The sequence below is a fragment of the Bos mutus genome, chromosome 5 (genome assembly GCF_027580195.1).
Source record: "Bos mutus isolate GX-2022 chromosome 5, NWIPB_WYAK_1.1, whole genome shotgun sequence".
NCBI classification, from domain to species: Eukaryota; Metazoa; Chordata; class Mammalia; order Artiodactyla; family Bovidae; genus Bos; species Bos mutus.
In genome coordinates, this window is record NC_091621.1 from 113,434,655 (window position 1) to 113,454,265 (window position 19,611).

The window sequence follows — 19,611 nt, forward strand, 5'->3', positions numbered from 1 at the left end:
AATTTAATATGAATGCAGTATTGAATCTTAATTTTACTCTCATTTAGTTTTCACGAGGGTCCTGTGGGGTAGCTAGCATTTCCCATTTTGCAATGGCAGCCGTTGAAGTGGAGCGCAGGCCAGAGACTTGCCTAAGACCACATCTTTAGTGCTGGGGGTGGGGTCAGCAGCTCAACACACCTGCCGCCCCTGCCTTCCCAGCTGACCTTCGGCCCCTCCTATCAGGCCAGGGAATCTGCTTGCGTCCCTCCTTGAGTCTGCAGTCTGCTGCAGCCAGGATGTAGGCTCTCATTCTAAGTCTCCCTTGGGGCCTGGCAGGGGACAGGGGGTGTGCTTCCAGTCTGCCGCCCTGGGATTTGGGGCACCGCCTACAGGACGACTGGCTGGCAGCCGGCATGAGGCCAGGCCGATGGAAGCCAGTCTGCTGAAAATCCGGTGGCGGGGATGGAGGGACTTGTGGACAAGTGGGTGAGGGTCATTGCCGGTCCTGCCTTGTCCTGCCCCATCACAGAGATCCCACGGGGCCTGCCCGGAGGGGCCCTGCCAGGCCCAGCATGCTGGGAGGAGCTTTGAGGGAGGAGCCGGACAGCTGAGCATCACTTGCCGTCTAGCCAGATGGCTGTCCTTCTGTGGGTCTGTGCTGAAGGCAGAGTGGGGGTGGTTTGAGTAAAGGGCCTTCTGGACAGGAAGTTTATCCCCTCCTGAGGCTTTCTCAGGCTTTGATTTAGCTAGGTCTTCTCCTGCGGTTGAAAGCCTCTGGAGTGGTGACCAGCTCTGGGTGGATGGTCGTTTACTTCTGCCTGGTTAGGTGACCTGGGGCAGGCCCGTCTCCTCCCCTCCATTGCTCAGATGCCTTCTGTCTCTGGCCTTGAGGTGGATGGAGGATGGAAGGACGAGGTTAATGAGTGAACCAGAGCTCTGAGTCCAGATGGAAGCCGGTCTGGGGGCCGAGGATGTCCACAGAGACGGCTGCCCAGCTGGTTAGCTAGCGGCTTGACTTCTGTCCTGCGCTGACGCCTCTTGCAGCCACTCTCATTTCACCTGCTTCCTGCCCCAACCTGATGAGTTCAGGAGTGAGAGGCCCCATCTCTGGGCTCCAGCCCAGCACATGAATAGTCTGAGCGTCAATTAGAGCCCCTGGCTTCCCAGGTGGCTCATATGTAAAGAATCTGCCTGCGACAAAAGAGACGTGGGTTTGATCCCTGGGTCAGGAAGATCCCCTGGAGGAGGAAATGGCAACCTGTTAAAGCATTCTTGCCTGGAGAATCCCATGGATAGAGGAGCCTGGTGGGCTACAGTCTATGGGGTTGCAAAGAGTAGGACACGACTGAGCGACTAACATCTTCTTAGAGCCCCAGTCTGGTGGAATGAGAACATCTGCCAGGTGGAGGCCGGCTTCCCCCTGCCCTCCTCTCAAACCAGATCCGCAGCCCAAACTCAGCGGCACTGGCGGGGCTCTCGAAGAGGCAGCCAGGAGCTGCGAGTCTGCGGGCTCACCTATCACCACGTGCGCTTCGCTCCCCGATCAGCAGCCACGTGTAGATGAGGGTTTTTTTTTTTTTAATAATTTTTACTTATTGGCTGTGCTGGGTCTTCGTTGCTGCGTGAGGGCTTTTCTCTAATTGTGGAAAGAGGGAGAGCTACTCTCTAGTTGCGACGCACAGGCTTTTCATTGTGGTGGTTTTTCTTGTTGCAGAGCATGGGCTCTAGGCACGTGGGCTTCAGCAGTTGCAGATCCCGGATTTCTAGAGCATAGGCTCAATCGTTGTGGTACATGGACTTAGTTGGGCTTCCCAGTGGTAAAGAACCTGCCTGCCAGTGCAGAAGACGTGGGAGACTCAGGTTCCATCCCTGGGTCGGGAAGATCCCCTGGAGGAGGGCATGCCAGCCCACTCTAGTATTCTTGCCTGGAGAGTCCCTGGACAGAGGAGCCTGGTGGGCCCCAGTTCATGGGGTCGCAGAGTCAGACACAACTGAAGCAACTTAGCACTCACACGTGAACTTAGTTGCTCCGAGGCATGTGGGATCTTCCCAGACCAGGGATTGAACCAGTGTCTCCTGCGTTGGCAGGAGGATTCTTTACTGCTTAGTCACTAGGGAAGTCCTAGAGATGAGTTTTGAGTGTCTGGCTTAATACTATCTGTGTGTTTGAGTTTCCCACCCCCTCCCCACTCCCCTTCCAGGACATGGACATTTATTGCACTTTGAATACTTGCTTGCTGAGAGTCTTGTAATCATCTCTACACCCAGTGTCAGCATTTGTAAAAATATCTGACCTGTGCTGCAAGCAGGAAAGGATAGGGGTGGAGAGCCGCCCAGGGGGTCTGAAGAGTCAGGCATCTCAGCCGGTCCCTGGAACCCCCCCACTTGTTGGGGAGGCCTGGCTGTCACTGCAGGAAGACTGAGGGTCCCTCAGCCCCCAGGTAGGATCTTGATGTGCTTCTGGCCTTGGCCTTGGCAGCGCAGGGCCACTGCTAACTGTCATAGCATCTTTGTGCAGATTCAGAAAATGCACTGACTCAATGGACATGAATTTGAGCAGACTCCAGAAGACAGTGAAGGACAGGGAAGGCTGGTGTGCTGTAGACCATGGGGTCGCAAAGAGTCAGACATGACTTGTGACTGGAAAACAACAGGTGAGAAAGAAAATAAATTAGAGTGAGTAAACGTTGTAAACCTGAACAATGTCCCACTCCTCCCGGGCCAGCCTTCTGGAGCCCTGGCGGGCAGTGGCCCGTCCCAGCAGAGCTTGTGCTCCCTGCAACCCCGGGAGGAGAGGGGGTTGGGTTCAGAGCTGGGGAGAGGGCCTGGGGTGGGAACGGGCCTCTGAGAGCAGTGGACAGGGGAGGGGTGTGATCTCAGGGGGTGCTAAGAGCAAGGGTAGAACCGGGTGTGGCTGTGCGTGTGTGTCAGTGAGTATGTGTCAGTGAGTGTGTGTGTGTATGTGTGTGTGTATGTGTATGTGCGAGTATATGTTTATGTGTAAGTATATGTGTGTGTGTGCACGAGTGTGTGTTTGTCTGTGTGTATATGTGTGTGTGTCTATATGCGTGTGTGAGTGTGTATACGTGTGTGTGAGTATGTATGTGTATATGTATGTGTGTGAGTGTGTATACGTGTGTGTGAGTATGTATGTGTATATATATGTGTATGTGAGTGTGTATACGTGTGTGTGTCTATGTGAGTATGAAAATGTGCACAAGTGTGTGTATGTATGTATGTGTGTGTGTCTTTGAGTATGCATGTGTGTATACGTGTGTGTGAGTATGTATGTGTATATGTGAGTATATGTGTGTGTATGTATGTGTGTGTGACTGTGTATACATGTGTGTGTATGTGTGTGTATATGTATGTGTGTGTGTGAGTATGCGTGTGTGCCAGTATATATGTGTGTATCTGTGAGTATGCATGTGTGTATATGTGTGTGTCTGTGAGTATATGTGTGTGTGTCTGTGAGTATGCCTGTGTGTGTATACGTGTGTGTATGTACGTGTATATGTGAGTATGTGTGTGTGAGTGTGTATACGTGTGTGTGTATGTGTGTGTATATGTGAGTATGTGTGTGTATGAGTATGCGTGTGTGTGAGTATATATGTGTGTATCTGTGAGTATGCATGTGTGTATATGTGTGTGTCTGTGAGTATATGTGTGTGTGTATGTGTAAGTGAATATGTGTGTGCACAAGTGTGTGTGTGTATGTGTGTGTGTCTGTGAGTATATGTGTGTGTATGTGTGTGCGAGTGTGTGTGTGTGTATGTGTGTGTGTCTGTGAGTATGCATGTGTGCATGTGTGAGTATGTGTATGTATATGAGTATATCTGTGTGTGTATATGTGTGTCTGTGAGTATACCTGTGTGTGTGTGTGAGTGTGTGTGAGTGTGTGTGTGTGTGCGAGTATGTGTGTGTTTGTCTCAGCATGTTTGCACGCGTGGGTTTGTCTAGAAGGACGTTCTCCTGCATTGTTCTCTTAGCTGAGAGGCCCACCTGAGCCCTTTCACCAGGTCAGCATATACTTGTGATGCGAATGCCTCCCTCCCTTTAGAGTGTGAAGCAAACACAGTCCCTGGCTCCCGGCCCCAGCATGGAGGCTGAGGTTTTGGGTCAGTGCTCTCCAACAAGCCCCGGGGGCATGAGTCCTGCCCTGACAAGTTCCCCCACCCCCCTCTGCCACGGTTGGAAGGGCTCAGAGGAGCGGGGTGCCAGGCGGGTCAGAGTAGGAGCTGTGAACATGTAGAATGACATGTTTTGTTTCGGGGAAAGTGAGGTGGAGCTCGAAGCTTGCCATTTCTGCTTGTCTCATCCTGGGAGATTCTAAACAACTTTGTTTGAATACTGGACATGCTGACTGCAGAGTCCTGAATCAGGAAGAGCCCTTGGGTCCCCCAGGAAGGCGATCAGGTTTGAAGCCAGAGTTGGGCTCTGGATGTAGCACCTGGGACCCGAGGGTGGGGGGAGCTCTTGGAGCACCCCCGGGGTGTGAGTCACTCCACACTTGCAGCTATTACAGAGGGGCTCCTGCTGGCTTGCTGCTGGGCTGGGGCACCAGCACGGGGTCACCACCCACCATCCAGGCTGGGGCAGCGGAGAGGGAAGCGGGGTGGATTCTCTGCCTGCCCCTGCTGTAGACCCAGAAGCTGGGAATGGTGGTGGCCAGCTGGCCTGGGTCCATGGATGTCTCCTACGAGGGGCAGTCAGTCCCTGCAGTGTACGGAGCATAATACAGGACACTGTCTTATCGAGGGCAGGGTTGGGTGGGCTGTTCTCTGAGGACCTCCAGAGGAGCCCAGGGAAGATGTGGCTTGGCCTTAAGAGACCAGGATGGCAAGCTGGGAGGTTGGGTCAAGACGGTCATGGCCCAGTGATTGGGCTGGAAGCGGGAGGAACAAGCTGGCCATGGGGGGCGAGCCTTCACTCAGGGGCACCTGGAATGCCCCCCAGAGAAGGCTGATCTTGGCAGACTAGCAGTGGACAGCTGGTGTTGGCCCCCGAACAGCAGAGTGTGGAGAACAAAAATGGATTTTTAGGAAAATAGGCTTGTTGCAGAATTCAAGGTGAATTTTTTAAAAGTACCTTTTTGTTATTGTTGTTGCACAAAAATAATACAAACTCCTTATAACCTTCAAATGATACAGATGTTGTGGAAAGGGAAAGTCTCTATAATCCTACCCTTCTGAGGCAATCACTATTAATACTTTGGCTTATGTTCTTTCCAGGTATTTTAATGATAGACTAGCATCCAGCTGTCTACCTACTATCTTAATTTCCATAAATAGCATCGCATTATACTGACTGGAAGGGCTTCCCTGATGGCTCAGATGGTGAAGAATCTGCCTGCAATGTGGGAGACCAGGTTTGATCCCTGGATCGGGGAGATCCGCTGGAGAAGGGAATGGCAACCCACGCTAGTATTCTTGCCTGGAGTATTCCTGGAGTATTGCCTGGACAGAGGAGTCTGGCAGGCTACAGTCTATGGGGTCCCAAAAGGTCAGACATGACTGAGTGACAAGCACGATATACTAAATGGAAACTTCTTTTGCTGTCTTTCTGAACTGATCCTCAAGCACCAGGCACGGCTCAGCTGGGCTTGGCACCTGAGCTTGTGGATTAGGATGCGGTCAGTTGGGGGCTCTGCAGGGCCTGGGTGGTCCGGTGGCAGTCAGCTGGGAGCTCTGGAGGGTGGCCTGGGTGGTCCAGGAGCCCCTCTGGCACATGTTGGGCTGGTACTGGCTCGAGGCTTGGCCTGTCTTCCCCTACGTGATTTCTCATTTTCAAGGGACCTGGCCTTTTAAGTGAAAACGGAATCTTGAAGACCTCTTGAGATGAAAGTTCTGAGGTCTCACGATGTAATATCCACCCTCTGCTTGGTCAGAGCAAGTCACTAGACCCGCTGGAACCTTAGGGCTGGGGCAGAGACACCCCTCTTTTTTTTTTTAATTTAATTTTATTTTTAAACTTTACATAATTGTATTAGTTTTGCCAAATATCAAAATGAATCCGCTACAGGTATACATGTGTTCCCCATCCTGAACCCTCCTCCCTCCTCCCTCCCCATACCATCCCTCTGGGTCGTCCCAGTGCACTAGCCCCAAGCGTCGTGCATCGAACCTGGTCTGGCATCTCGTTTCATACATGATATTTTACATGTTTCAATGCCATTCTCCCAAATCTTCCCACCCTCTCCCTCTCCCACAGAGTCCATAAGACTGTTCTATACATCAGTGTCTTCTTTTGCTGTCTCGTACACAGGGTTATTGTTACCATCTTTCTAAATTCCATATATATGCGTTAGTATACTGTATTGGTGTTTTTCCTTCTGGCTTACTTCACTCTGTATAATAGGCTCCAGTTTCATCCACCTCATTAGAACTGATTCAAATGTTTTCTTTTTAATGGCTGAGTAATACTCCATTGTGTATATGTACCATAGCTTTCTTATCCATTCATCTGCTGATGGACATCTAGGTTGCTTCCATGTCCTGGCTATTATAAACAGTGCTGTGATGAACATTGGGGTACACGGAGACACCCCTCTTGATGGGAGGGCTGGCAGAGTCATGTCAAGAGCAGGTGTGTTGAGCAGTGGGAGGGCGGGGGTGTGCAGTCCCTGCACGGGCCCAGGAGGAAAGACTGGGATGCTGGGGGCTCAACCTCATAGACGTCTGGAGGACAGTCCAGGCTCTGCCCCTTCTCAGCCCCCTCCGCCCACGTGGGTCACCCAGGGAGACTGGCAAGGCAGGAGGCTTGACCCTCCTGCTGGCTTAGTGGTACATTCTGTGTGTGTGAGGTGGGGGAGCGTATCTGGCAGGAGGTGAGGGTGAGCTAGAGTGAGGGCTTTGTAACGGACAGCTCTCTGGCTGAGAAGTAGGGCGGGAGCCTGCCTGTCCTCCGGAAGCTGCTGGCCCCTTGGCTACTTGGTACCAGCTGCTGATTCTCATGGCATCTCTGGAGAATGTGTGTCAGTGAGTGAAGCAGGGGTCCTAATGAAAGCCAGTTGGTCACTCCAGACTCAGGCCTCTGCTGGCCACTCATTCATTCATTCGCCCAGCAAACGGGACACCCCCCGGTGGTCCAGACTTTCTCTCCCCGTCCCCTCCCACATTCAGAGGTGGAGCGAGAAGACCCTCCTGCTCGATCCGACTTTGCTTCCCAGACAACTCAACAGTGGACCTCACATTCTGACTTCCCCTGATGTTTCTGTTTGTATAGCTGTCTTATCACCTGCCACTTGTGGTATCTCTTCCTTCGTGTGAAATGTCTGAAATGGCTGGGAGGCAGAAGGAAATGGGGTGGGCGGGGGAGAGCCAGCTGGGGGCGGGGCGGGGGGTCCTTGAGGAATGCCTCTCCCAGGTCTGAGGGTGCTGCTGTGGAGCCGCTAGAGAAGAAGTCCTCCCAGGGCTCTCATTCATCCTGCTTCCCTCTCCCTGGGGCCCCCGCCTGGCCTTGATGAAGTGCACTTTCTTGCACACCGTGTTCTTTTCTCCTGTCATCTGCCTGGTGCTTTGTGCATTCATCAACCGAGAACAAAGGCCGAGAGGGCTTTCACGTTTGAAAACCCCTTGGTGTTTTATTTTCTCCCTGCTCCCTCCCAGCATCTCTCGGAAAAGAACCGTCTTGTGGCTGAAAGGTTTGCTGTTTGTGAAACCGTCCAGGCCGCACGGCTCGGCCTTGTGGCCCTTCTCTCCCCTTCCTAGGCTGTCCCGGTGGGGAAGGGACCCAGCTCAGAGACAGGACAGGGCTCGGTGGGGACTGGGGGCAGGACGGAGCAGGCCACTGCAGCCGCCCTGATGCTTTCCCGGGTGCCGGGCCGCCGGCGTCCTGCTCCCGTTGCCGGCTTCATGATATCTGATCAGCTCTCGGGCTTAATGTGTCCCGGTGCTTAGAGTTAAGAACGTGCAGAGCTGACGCTGCAGACCTTGGAGAAATCTGGCCTCACAAGTGAGACAAGGAACCTCAGCCGCTCCTTTTGGCCGAGGAGCTGGAAAAACTAAATGGAGGTTCTCAGCCTGCGCCAGCCGAGAGTCTGCCACTTCCAGGCGGACGGTAGGTAAACTCTCCCTCTGGGGAGACCCAGGAGGCCCGTCTCTGATCCCTAACTTCTCTGCCCATGCCTCCCCCCAGAGTTCTGGTTCTCTGTGGCTGGGAGGATGGATTCACATGTCAGCAGCGTCAGGAGCCATCGGCAGGTGAGCCCTGGCCAACTTTGAGTCTGTGAGGGTCCCCGTCATCTTTTGGCCCTGGTGCTCTGTGTGATCAGAGGATGTCAGGTGATGTGAGGTTAGGTGAGTCTCTGACCTGTTCTGGGCTACCAGAGGCCTCTGTTTCATCAAGTTCTCCCATTTCCCCCTGAGGCTTGGCCCTGCAGCATCCATGGCACCAGGTCTGGGCTCTGAAGGCCGAGTGAGAAGGGATGGGATCGCTTGTAGAGGGGGCCAGAGCTCTATCTACAGGGCTTGGAGGAGAAGCCCGCCTCACCGGCTGAAGCCTCAGGCGTGGTAGTTGGACCTAGTTTGGAATAAAACTGATGCTATGTCTGTTTCATCATTTGCTTTCATCCCTGTTCATCCAAATGACGCTCGGTTGGTGGTGCTGTGCCTGTGATAGAGGTGGGGGGACCTGACCCTCTCTTTGTGGGGCAGGGTGAGGGAAGGCACTGGGCTGGGGGGCGGTGAGCCCCACCCTGACTGTGGGGCACAGGTAGGGGTAGACCGCAATTCCTTAGACTGTGGGGGCTTTTCTCCTTTGGACCCCCACCAAAAATGGCTACATTTTCAATTTTCCAAAAATTAAATTTTCCTTGCCTCAAAATAAATTTTCATTGCCAAAAAATCCTCACAGGCATTCACTGGAGGGATGGTGCAGCTTTAAACAAACACCTAAGAGACAGTATCTGTCTTAGGACAGTGGTTAAGTCAAGTATCGTTGACATTTCTGACTTGTGTCAGGAGCTAAACCATTCATGGATGCCACATCTTAAACCCCGTGGTGCAGTCTCCACCCACGCTGGTGTTTCTGAGACCCTGCGTCCCTTTCCCCACTTCTGGACTCTGAGCAGCATTCACGTGGCCAGAGGACTCAAACTGAAGACTTGTGCAGCCTCCAGTCTCTGCCCGGCTGGGGCATTTCCGTCAACTCACCTCAACCTCTGTCTCTTTATTTCTGCTGAAAGGCAGAGGCCTGGATTTTCCCCTCCACTGATGCTCTGCCTGTTTTCTCATCACTCAGCACTCAGTACACACTCAAATCTCTTTTGAGTGAATGAATACTTACTTCGAGATATGAAAAGAAACATGTCCTTCATCCAGTCCATTTCCCCAGACACTTGGAGCACTCGCTTGATTTAAAACCATCCATCTTCATGGTGGGCTTCCCTGGTGGCTCAGACAGTAAAGAGTCTGCCTGCAATGCAGGAGACCCCGGGTTCGATCCCTGGGTTGGGAAGATCCCCTGGAGAAGGAGATGGCAACCTACTCCAGTATTCTTGCCTGGAGAATCCTGTGGACAGAGGAGCCTGGAGGGCTACAGTCCGTGGGGTCTCAAAGGATCAGACACGACTGAGCAGTTAACACATCTTCACAGTCTCAAGGCTGGGAGCTGTCTCTGGGGAGGGCGAAGGACTCAACCCAGGAGCTTCTTATTAACGTGTCCACATCTGGGAGGGAGACTGATGGTGACCTCTCCCGAGGAGGCGGACAGGAAATTGTGGGTAAGAGGAGGACACTGCCTGGAAGTTTCCCGAGGCTGACTCCCCCAGGAGCTCCCCGCTAGCAGAGTGGAGAGGGCTGGAACCAGCCTGGCCAGACCCCGACCCTGGACTCTGTCTCTCTTACCACTCCCCTCACCTGCTCCCACCTTCCTCAGCTCCCCCTGGGAGCGCCTCAGAGTTCCCAGCACCTGTGTGTGGTGACCCCACAGTGTTGTAGGAAAACATGCACCCAAAATGGCCAAATCCCGGAGGACTTGGGAGAGGCACGTGTGCGGTTATTTTGGGTTTGGTGGGCCGGGCTCGAATCTCTCTGGCATTCCCGGCCGCTGGCCTCTCTCAGAATTGACCAGAATGGAAGGATGGTAGAAATTGAGGCTCCAGGAATAGCGCAGGAATTTGCTCATTCTTAACCCCTTAACGAGGTGCCGCCCTGCCCGGAGCCCACAGGGTGCTGGAATGGGGAGTGGGGAGGAGGTAGAGCTCAGGCAGTTTCCTCTTTTTCATCCGGGGAGGAGCGGGAGGCAGCTCAGGGCTGACTCGAGGCCAATCTGATAAGGAGCAGCATTTAGAGGCCAGAGGAGTGTCCCTCCCCACGCTGGCCCATCCCTGCTTCTTGAGGGGGTTGCCTGGTAAACTCCCAGCGGCTGGGTCGGTACCTCCCTCTCTCCGGATCTCTGCTCTTTCTGTTTCTGGATCTCTTGGGCCTCGGCAGGCTCGGGGCAGCTCTGGCCTTGGGTCTTGGGGAGCCTCGTCTCTCTCTCCCTCCCCCAGAGTCAGGCTCAGGGACCCTTTTGTTCAGTGCACTTGAAGGGGGCAGGTACCAAGCACCCACCCTGTGGCAGGTCAGGAGCCCAGGGGCGCCAGGCACCTGCCTTTGCCCCGGAGGAGCTGGGCTGGTTGTGCAGAGACCTTGTAGACCGGCACAGACTCAGCACCATCCGCAGCCCTGGAGGGGCAGTGAGGATCGTAGCAGGCGAGCGGGTCAGGGGAAAGAGCAGCCCCAGAGGACCCCTCCCTGGTCCTGGGTCAGCCACGTCACTTCTCTGGACCTTCCTGTTCTTCAGTGTAAAGTGAGGAGTCTGTGATCCCCAAGCCCTTTCTGGGCTTGAGAGTTTCCCTGATTCCAGGGGTCTCGGGGAGGAAGACCCTTCTTAGATGGGTGGGATATTTTTGTTGCCTCCCCTCTGTGTTCCAAACGGGCTCCCAGGGTGGACCTTTCAGCTGGATCATCCCCATGGGCTCGGATGTCACCGCTGGGTCTCTAGCCTCTCTCCTGTCTTCCTGCACGGGAATCTGGGAAGTCTGACTTTAGGTTCAAGAGCTTGGTTGTCCTCGTACAGGAGGAGGTGGTCACCCCTTGGGCTACAAGATGAGGTCCGAGCCTCTGAGTGAGGCTCAGAGTCTGCAGGGACCTGGAGCAGTGTCCAGCCTCCCTGCTGCCCACCTGAGGCCACTCTGTCCGGTTTGTCTTGGATGCCCTCCACGCAGGCTCTCACTTCTCGGTGTCCTTGGCGTGGTCTGCCTGGCTCAGAGCGCCCCTCTCATCCTGCATTGTTTTTTCTCTTATGAGCATTGTTTTAGCACATTTGAAAGCTTGGTCAGCCATTATATCTTCAAGTATTTTTCTCTTTTTTTCACCATACCACGTGGCTTGTGGGATATTAATTCCCTGACCAGGGACGGCACCCAGGCACCCAGGTGAAAGCGTAGAGTCCTAACTACTGGACTGCCAGGGAATTCCCTCTTTTTTTTTTTTTAATTTTCATAATATAATTCTGTTTATGCCAATACATCTAATGTTATTTCAACATGTAGTATAAAAATATTTTACATTTTTTTATACTAAGTTTCAAATGTAGTGTGTGTTTTATGCTTATAATCCATCCATTTGGACAATAACTTTTCATTGGAAAAACTTGGTCTGTATTTAGGTACAAAATTTACAGTTGAAGAAGTGGATTCACATATTTCAGTTGTTCCAAACAAGCTTAAACCAAGTGTTCCAAATACATGTATCAGTTTCCTCATAATTGATGTTTGTAAATTAAAACAAAAAATTAAAACTTCTTCAGTAAGTACATTTCAAGTGCTCAATACGCCATGTGGGTTGTGGTCGCCAGATGGTGCAGCTCTGAAATGATGTCTCCAGAGCTACTTTTGACATTCGTTAAAGATATGTGTATAGATTTTGGTCTTACTTTTCAGTTACATGGTAATTAATATTCCCGATCTGCTTCTTTTTGGTCCCAAGTTCCTTTCTTTCCTTTCTTTCCAAGACATAGTTGTCCACTTTGTTCACCCAAAGTCCTCATTTAATTCACGGCACCTCATTTAATTCATGGTGCCAGTCCAGTCTAACGATGTTAGTTCAAGGGCAGAGGCCTCTCCTAAACTCCTATCTATTATTATCCAAACCCTGCTTCCCTCTGTTACCCTGTGCAGAGGACTTTATGCCTGGAATGCTCTCATATTATCTACTTTAATCTTCACAATTATATAAATAAGTAGGCGGGCTGGTATTTACAGATAAAGAATTATCCAAAAGATAATTTCAATTATCTTTGGAATTCTTTAATTCCAAAGAATTAAAGTAGATTTATATATTTGTCCAAGTCACATGGATAGTGATGAAGCAGAGTTGGAATTCATCTTTCTTAACTTTCCTACTATATTATGATAAACAGAATGTCAGACCCTTTTCTTACTAGTCCCATCCAGTCCTGTGTTGTAGGCAAGTATACAAAGTTCTTAGGATTAAAAAAAAAAAAAAAATTCATCTCTAGTAGTAACTCAACTGAAATTCCTAGGAAGTCAGCTTGTTAAAACCATGTTTATAAAAAATCAAGAAGTCTCATTTTAGAAACAAGATTCTTCATTTAAATCACCGTCTTGCAATGAGTTGGCCAGGGGGAGCACATCTCCTTCTGTGTATATATATAGACGTAGGAGATAAACGGGAGAAGAGCGACTGTGGTAGCATTGGCCAGCTGAACTGTTCCACCACCTGGAGCCTTTGAAGAGCTGTGGCACAGGCCCAGCCATGCTGTGATGATCACGGGACCAAACAGCTTCCTGCCTTCCTCCTCATGCAAGAGGTTCTGTTTCTTATGAAGCAAGAGGTTGTATGCCAAGCTGATAGCCCACAGGACACAAAGGAATATGTGTATTGCAGACACACTCTTCCAAATAAAGTTACCTGTGACAAGAGGGTTAAGTCCAACACGCAGGGTCAGAGTGGCAGGAATCGTATACACAACCACCCACAGTTCTGCATCCGGATCGTTCACCTGCACAAAGACCGCCAGCGCGAAGAAGGTGCCCACGAGCCAGGCGCAGGTGGGCCATAGGCCCCGCGCCCCGAGCCCCGCCCCGGCGTCATGGTCGGGCGGACGGGCCGGGGAATTCCCTCTTCACCTATTTGTCTGTTCCCTCTTCTCTGTTTCTGGAACTTTAATTGCATGTATATTTAGACTGATGTCCTGTAGGTTGTTGATGCGCTGTTGACTTTTTTTTTTTTCTGTCATTTTTTCTTTCTGTGCTTCATCTTGTCATTACGTCTTCAAGACTTTTCCTTGGGCAGTGTCTAATCTGATGTTAATAACTCCCCTTCCGTGTATCTTTCATTTCAGATACTGGGTTTTTCATTTCTAGAAGTTCCATCTGAGTCTTCTTTATATCTTTCATGTCTCTTCTCATTATCCTTGTGTTTTCCTCTAGTTTCTTGTGCTCACGGAACATACAGTAGCTGTTTTTCCATCCTTGTCTACTGGTTTCATCATCTCTGTCATTTTTGGGTCTGTACTCTTGACTGCTTTTTCTCCTGCTTCTTTGAGTGCCTGGTAGCTTTTGATTGAATGTTAGACGTTGTGAATTGAATCTTGCTGGATTTTGTTCTATCTCTTCAAATCCTATTGGAGTTTGTTCTGGCATGCCTTTAAAGGGCTCTGTGCTTGTTGTTGAGTTGCTCAGTCGTATCCGACTCTTTGCCACCCACGGACTATATCCCTCCAGGCTCCTCTGTCCATGGGATTTCCCAGGCAAGAATACTGGAGCGGGTTGTCAGTTCCTCCTCCAGTGAATCTTGCTTGTAAGCTTTGTTAGGGTGGACCCACCTTCAGCCTAGGGCTCTCTCAGTTTCGCAACTGAGGCATCGCCCTCTGAGGACACGCCAGCACCTGGTGTGTCGTGAGCTCTCTGCTCTCGCTGGTGGGAGTGCAGCTCTGCAGGGTGGCTGGCTCCCCGCTTTCTGTCAGTTCTGTCCCCTGGCTTGTGCTGTTTTACCCTACACTTGTGTGGGTCAGGCGGGGAATCCAGGGGACTCTTCTCTAGAGCACCCTATCCGTGCAGTGCCCTTCTCTCCAATGAAAGCAAACGTGTCAGTCACTCAGTCGTGTCTGACTCCATGCTATGAACTGTAGCCTGCCAGGCTCCTCTGTCCATGGAATTCTCCAGGCGAGAATACTGGAGTGGGTAGCCATTTTCTTCTCCAGGGGATCTTCCCAACCTGGGGTTCAAACCTGGGTCTCTTGTATTGCAGGCAGAGTCTTTACCGTCTGAGCTACCGGGGAAGCTCTTCTCTCCAATGTTCTGCCCTAAGAATTCTGTCTCCATGAATACCAATTTCCATCTCCTCAACTTGAAGGGACTACTGGACTCCATGTGGATCCCTCACCCTGAGCTGTTACGTGGATGCTGCCTCCAGGCAGTAAGCTGGGCATCACAGAACTCTTTCTTTTGTTTCCTTCTTTCAGAGATCACAGTCCAGAGTTACCTGTTGTCCAGCGTCTGAAGCCCATGTTTCATGCCTTCTGCCAGCTTTCTAGTTGTTCAAGGGGCAAGGGTGAAGCCAGCCTTCACTGTGGCTACAACCCGAATCTGGCATCATGGGAAACTCCCCTCGGGCTAGTCATCTCTCCTACAAGAAAGACCCCATAAGCACCATGTTTTTTCCCCCATGTTGTACGTGGTTTTATTTCTTATTGCTCTACATAGGCCGTCTCCCTGAGCAAAAGATGATATGGTATTTTTCTTAGTATCCCTTTTACCTAGTCCAGTGCTGGGCATATAGGAGGCAGCTCATATTTTAGATTTTTTGGCTTTTTCTAATATGTATTTTTATTTATTTATTTGGCTGCTCTGGGTCTTAGTTTCGGTGTGTATCGGGATCTATTCCCTGCCCAGAGATGGAACCCCAGGCCCCCTGAATTGGGAGTACAGAATCTTAGCTGCTGGACCACCAGGGGAGTCCCTCATGTTTGCTGATCCAATGAATAAAAGAGATGAATGGAAGGGACTATCAGCTAATTGTGCTGTTACAGGTTGCTAGGAAGAACGATGCTGCCCTGGGTATGAAGTTTTAGATTCTCTCCTTGCTCTGTGGCATTTATACCACGTCTGCATCTGGGTTTTGTTAATTCTGGTTGGGATACTGACAAGTCTGAATGCGTCCAGAGGAGGATGACTAAAATGGTGGGAACTACACCCCATGGGAATTGGATGAGGATTTGGGAATGCTTGTTTGTCTGGGGATTATTTTTATGGAGTGTGACCGGGAGGCCTGGCGTGCTGCGATTCATGGGGTCACAGAGAGTCTGACACGACTGAGCGACTGAACTGAACTGATGGGGAGGAGGGCATACACAGTAGTGGCCCCCCCTCATGTGTGGGACTGATGTGGAATAGGAGGGTTTAAACATGTCCTGTGGCTTCAAAGCCGAGATCCCCGAATGCCTAGGACCTGTGGGGATTCCAGGAGGTCAGGGGTGGCCCCAGTTCCAGAAAGAACTCTCTAACAGCTGGAGCCGCCGGCCGTCCAGCAGAGGAGGGGTGGGCTACCTTGGGAGGTCCTGAGCTCCCCACCATTGCTGGGGTTTAAGCAAAGACTGATACTGATCTGGAGTTTTGTTTGGGATTGTAAGAGTAGATATAGTGTTACACAAAATACTCTCCAAGATAGTTTTCTACTCAATGATGTTAAATATTTTTTTAAATTTATTTTTAATTGAAGGATAACTGCTTTGCAATATCGTGTTGGCTTCTGCCATACAACAACCTGTCAGCCTTAAGCATACGTCCCCTCCCTCTTGAACCTCCCTCCCACCTCCCCATCTTACTCCTGCCTTTGAGCCCATGATTCATCCCCCCTCCCAACTCTGCAGCACACACACATACACACATGCACACATGTGTATAACCAAGTTCAGGAAACACTTGCAACCTGCTCCCTACTACTCTTGTGACTCTCCTCCCAGCCTCCATTATTGGGCCTCGTCTGGGGCCCTGATGACTGGCCCCTGCTGCCCACGCTGGGCCCTGTCGTTCCCCTTCTGCCTGCCTGGCACCCCGTGGATCCACTGGTCCTGTGTCAGCGCCTCGTCGCATTGTCTTCTATGTCTGGACACACAGAGCCTTTGAGACACAATGACTCTGAGCCTCCTGCCTCCCGCACGGCAAACCCTGGCAGCCTTTCCCGTACTGGTGAACATCCCTCTGCCGGGGCACCGCTGCCCTAGACCTGGTCTTTGGCTTGTGTCTCTGGGTCTCAGGTCTCTGTCTCTGGGGGAACCCTCTCCTCCCTGGACTGCTTGCGCCCAGGAGATGTCACTTCTGGTTCACGGGTGCTAGGGCAAGTCAAAGAGAAAGTGTTAGTTGTTCAGTCGTGTCTGACTCTTTGCGACCCCATGGACTGTAGCCCACCAGGCTCCTCTGTCCATGGGATTCTCCAGGCAAGAATCCTGGAGTAGGTAGCCATTCCCTTCTCCAGGGGATCTTCCCAACCCAGGGATCGAACCTGGGTCTCCTGCATTGCAGGCAGATTCTTTATCTTCTGAGCCACCAGGGTGGTCCTGGCAGATTCTCAAGGGACCTGCCTCAAGTACCTGCCTTTCCTCCTTTCTAAGTGGCCTCCAGGGAGCTCCAAATAAGGCTCCAAGCTGGGAAGGATGGGCAGGGCTACAGCTCGGTGGGTGTGGGGAGGGGAAGGGGTCAGTGTCTCAAGGAGCAAGCCAAGGGTCCTGTCTCCTGAAGCTTTGTTGCCCCACCTCTGTGTGGAAGGAGCCTGGTCAGGTCACTTGTAAGTGGGCTACTGGGGAAGTCTATGCTGCCTCCCTGGCCCCCCTTGTAGCCCCTCCAGTCGTCAGGGGCTCCAAGGGAAGTCATAGCTAGGCGGGCTCTGGGGTAAGGGCTCTGTAGAAAGTGCTGGACAAGAGAGATCTTCCTGACAGCCAAGTGCCTGTCTGTACCCTGAACAAATGGCCTGAGCTTCGGGAACCTCTCTCCCAGTGTGGGGCTCCCTTCCCCTAGCTCACCAGCCAGGCACCATCACAGGTGGGTGTGAGACTCGCTCTTGAACCGGGAATTCTCTGGCTCTCTTAGCCTTGGCCGCCAGACCAGTGTGATCTGCAGAAGCCTCAGTTTCTCCCTCTGCAAAATGAGAGGTACAGGGCCTTCCCTGGTGGCTCAGTGGGAAAGAATCCACCTGCCAGTGCAGGAGACGCGGGTTTGATCCCTAGAGCCTGTGCTCCGCAATGAAAGAAGCCGCCTCAAGGAGAAGCCCACGCACTGTAACTAGAGTGTGGCCCATGCTCACTGCAACTAGAAAGGCACAGTGATGAAGATCCAGAAGAACCAAAAATAGATAAATAAAATTATATCTATAAAAAGGGAAGACTGTGAGGGGCTGGAGGATGGGAACTGAAAATCCAGCTACAGGACTTTGGTGTCTAAGGCTGCTGACTGCCCAGAGTAGCTTTCTCTGTCCGGAGCGGTGTAGACCTGGCTTATTCCCCAGCAGGTGATCAGAAGCCTTGGGAATGAGAGTCCTTTCTCTTGGAGGCCGAGAGGGAATGTCCTCTGGAGACTGGTGCATCTGGAGGGCTGGCTCCTGCCTGCACTTGGGCTCACAAAGCCAGCGCCCCCGAAGGGAGCCGTGGGGAGAGGAGGCCCATCGCTCTGGGCTCGCTCTGTCCCTCCAGCGTCCACATGATGTCTGGCACAACGCAGGCACTCTGGAGCCCTTGATGACCGAGTGAAGGTGGCCCAGCATCCCGTGGTTAGGGTCGCGGCCCAGTCCAATGGTATTTCAGCAGGAAGCAGTGCGCCCGGGCTGCTCACTGCTCGATGGAAACCTGAGTGTTCTGTCTCCTCGTTTCCTGCTTGTTCCACTGGAGGGGCGCCAAGACCATAATAAAAACAATGATATAATCACAGCTAATATCGACGGAGCGCATTCTGTCATGATCTGCAGGATTTTGGCCTAATTCTTGAGATGCACTCACTGGGAAGCAGTTTCCTGGGCTTGTTCTCCATCCCCCGGGGCTTTCTGCACCAATTCCTGGCATCTGTGTAGGAACACGTTTTCTCCGGTTGTGAAGATAATAAAACTATATTCACTCTTTCTGTTGGTCTCATCTGCGGTAACTGTGGTCTGCACGCTGCTGTGGGTGAACTGGTATTTTGCTGAGGGTTTTGTGGGTGATCTTTCTGGTCTCTGTGTGGTTGTCCATATGGGACTTGCTCACGTGTGCTTCTGCCAGACATTTACTGGGCACCTGCCGTGTGCTGGTGATTCCGTGAAGAACAGCACAGTCTGTGCCTACCTGTCCCAGGGCCTCGGGCAGTCCCTGGAGGCAGGAACCGTCTCTCTAAGTCCCTCTCTGCAGTGTCCTGTTAGCACTCAGAGCCTCCACCCTGGGACTGAAAGCTGCCTGACAGGTGCTGCCAGAGCAATAGTTTTGAGGTCTTCCACTTCTCTCGTGGCACCCCACTGTGAAAGCACCCAAGCGTATTCCCAGAAGCCATCTCACTGTCGTTCCTTCCTGACAGTGACCTTGAGAAGTGGCTAGACTGTTTCTTAAAAAATAATTTTATGTATATATATATATATATGACTGTGCTGGGCTTTCTTCAGTTGCAGTGAGTGGGGGCTACTCTCTCATTGTGCTGCACGGGCTTCTCATTGCAGTGGCCTCTCATTGTGGAGCACAGGCTCTAAGCTTGCTTGGGCTTCAGTAATTGAGCGCCTGGGCTCTAGAGCACAGGTTCAATAGTTGTAGTACACAGGCTTAGTTGCTACGTGGCAGGTGGGGCCTTCCTGGACCAGGGATTGAACCCGTGTCTCCTGCATTGGCAGGTGGATTCTTTACCCTGAGCCACCAGGGAAGCCCTAGACTGGTTTTTTCTAGAGGAGGCCACTAAGCCTCAGAGGGCTGGTGACCCCCAGTGGGGCTGTCCTAAGTGTCCTGAGACTCATTCATCCCGTACATGTTAGAGGGCATCTCCGGGCCAACCTGCTCAGGCTCTGTGAATGCAGGAATGAAGAAAAATCGAAGAGCTTATAATTTTGGGGGTGGGGGGTGGGGGCAGACAATGAAAAAACCTGTAGCGACAAGTGTTATGGGGAAGAGCAAGATAGGGAAGCGGGTGAGAAAATGGGGTGGCGGCAGGTCTTACGGGTTAAACAGGGTGCTTAGGGAAGGTCTTACTGAGGAGGTGACGGTCTAGCAGAGAGGGGAGAAGAGATGGGCGAGTCCTGGGGAGATGTGGGGCCCAGGGCCCAGGGAGCAGGCTGTGCAAGGCCCTGAGGTAGGAACGTGAGAGGTGTGTTGCAGCCCAGTAGGGCTGGAGTGAAGCAAGCGAGGGAAAGTTCAGGGGACTCAGAGCCCACAGGCCTTCCTTTTAATTCTTATTGGCGTATACTCGCTTTACAGTGTTGTGTTGGTACCCCATCTTCTGAGCAATGCTTATTTTTCTCATCTATTTATTTGTCTGTGCCAGGTCTTAGTTGCGGCATGTGGGATCTAGTTCCCAGACCAGGGATTGAACCCCGGCCCCCTGCATTCAGAGTGTGGAGTCTTAGCCACTGGACCAACCAGGGAAGTCCCCCCACAGGGTCTTGAAGTCCATTCTGA

At 51.9% G+C, this 19,611-nt stretch overlaps 2 protein-coding genes across 4 annotated transcripts in view; one reads left to right on the forward strand and one right to left on the reverse strand.

The window, feature by feature from the left end:
* Positions 1 to 19,611, forward strand: part of TSPAN9 (tetraspanin 9) — a 191,759-nt gene that overhangs the window by 9,004 nt on the left and 163,144 nt on the right. Inside the window, exon 2 of one of the 3 annotated variants that reach the window (XM_070371750.1) lies at positions 2,501 to 2,636. The exons of the other annotated variants lie outside the window; for them this stretch is intronic. Within the exon in view, the coding sequence (XP_070227851.1) occupies positions 2,612 to 2,636 (25 nt within the window). The 5' untranslated portion in view covers positions 2,501 to 2,611. The remainder of the gene's footprint in view (positions 1 to 2,500; positions 2,637 to 19,611) is intronic. 3 annotated transcript variants of the gene reach the window in all.
* LOC102266615 (transmembrane protein 220) lies at positions 9,979 to 13,460 on the reverse strand. The gene is made up of 4 exons (XM_014481985.2): positions 13,435 to 13,460; positions 12,708 to 13,111; positions 10,572 to 10,649; positions 9,979 to 10,154 (listed from the first exon to the last, which is right to left on the reverse strand). Exons 1-4 carry the CDS (start codon positions 13,458 to 13,460, stop codon positions 9,979 to 9,981), a joined length of 684 nt encoding a protein of 227 aa, XP_014337471.2.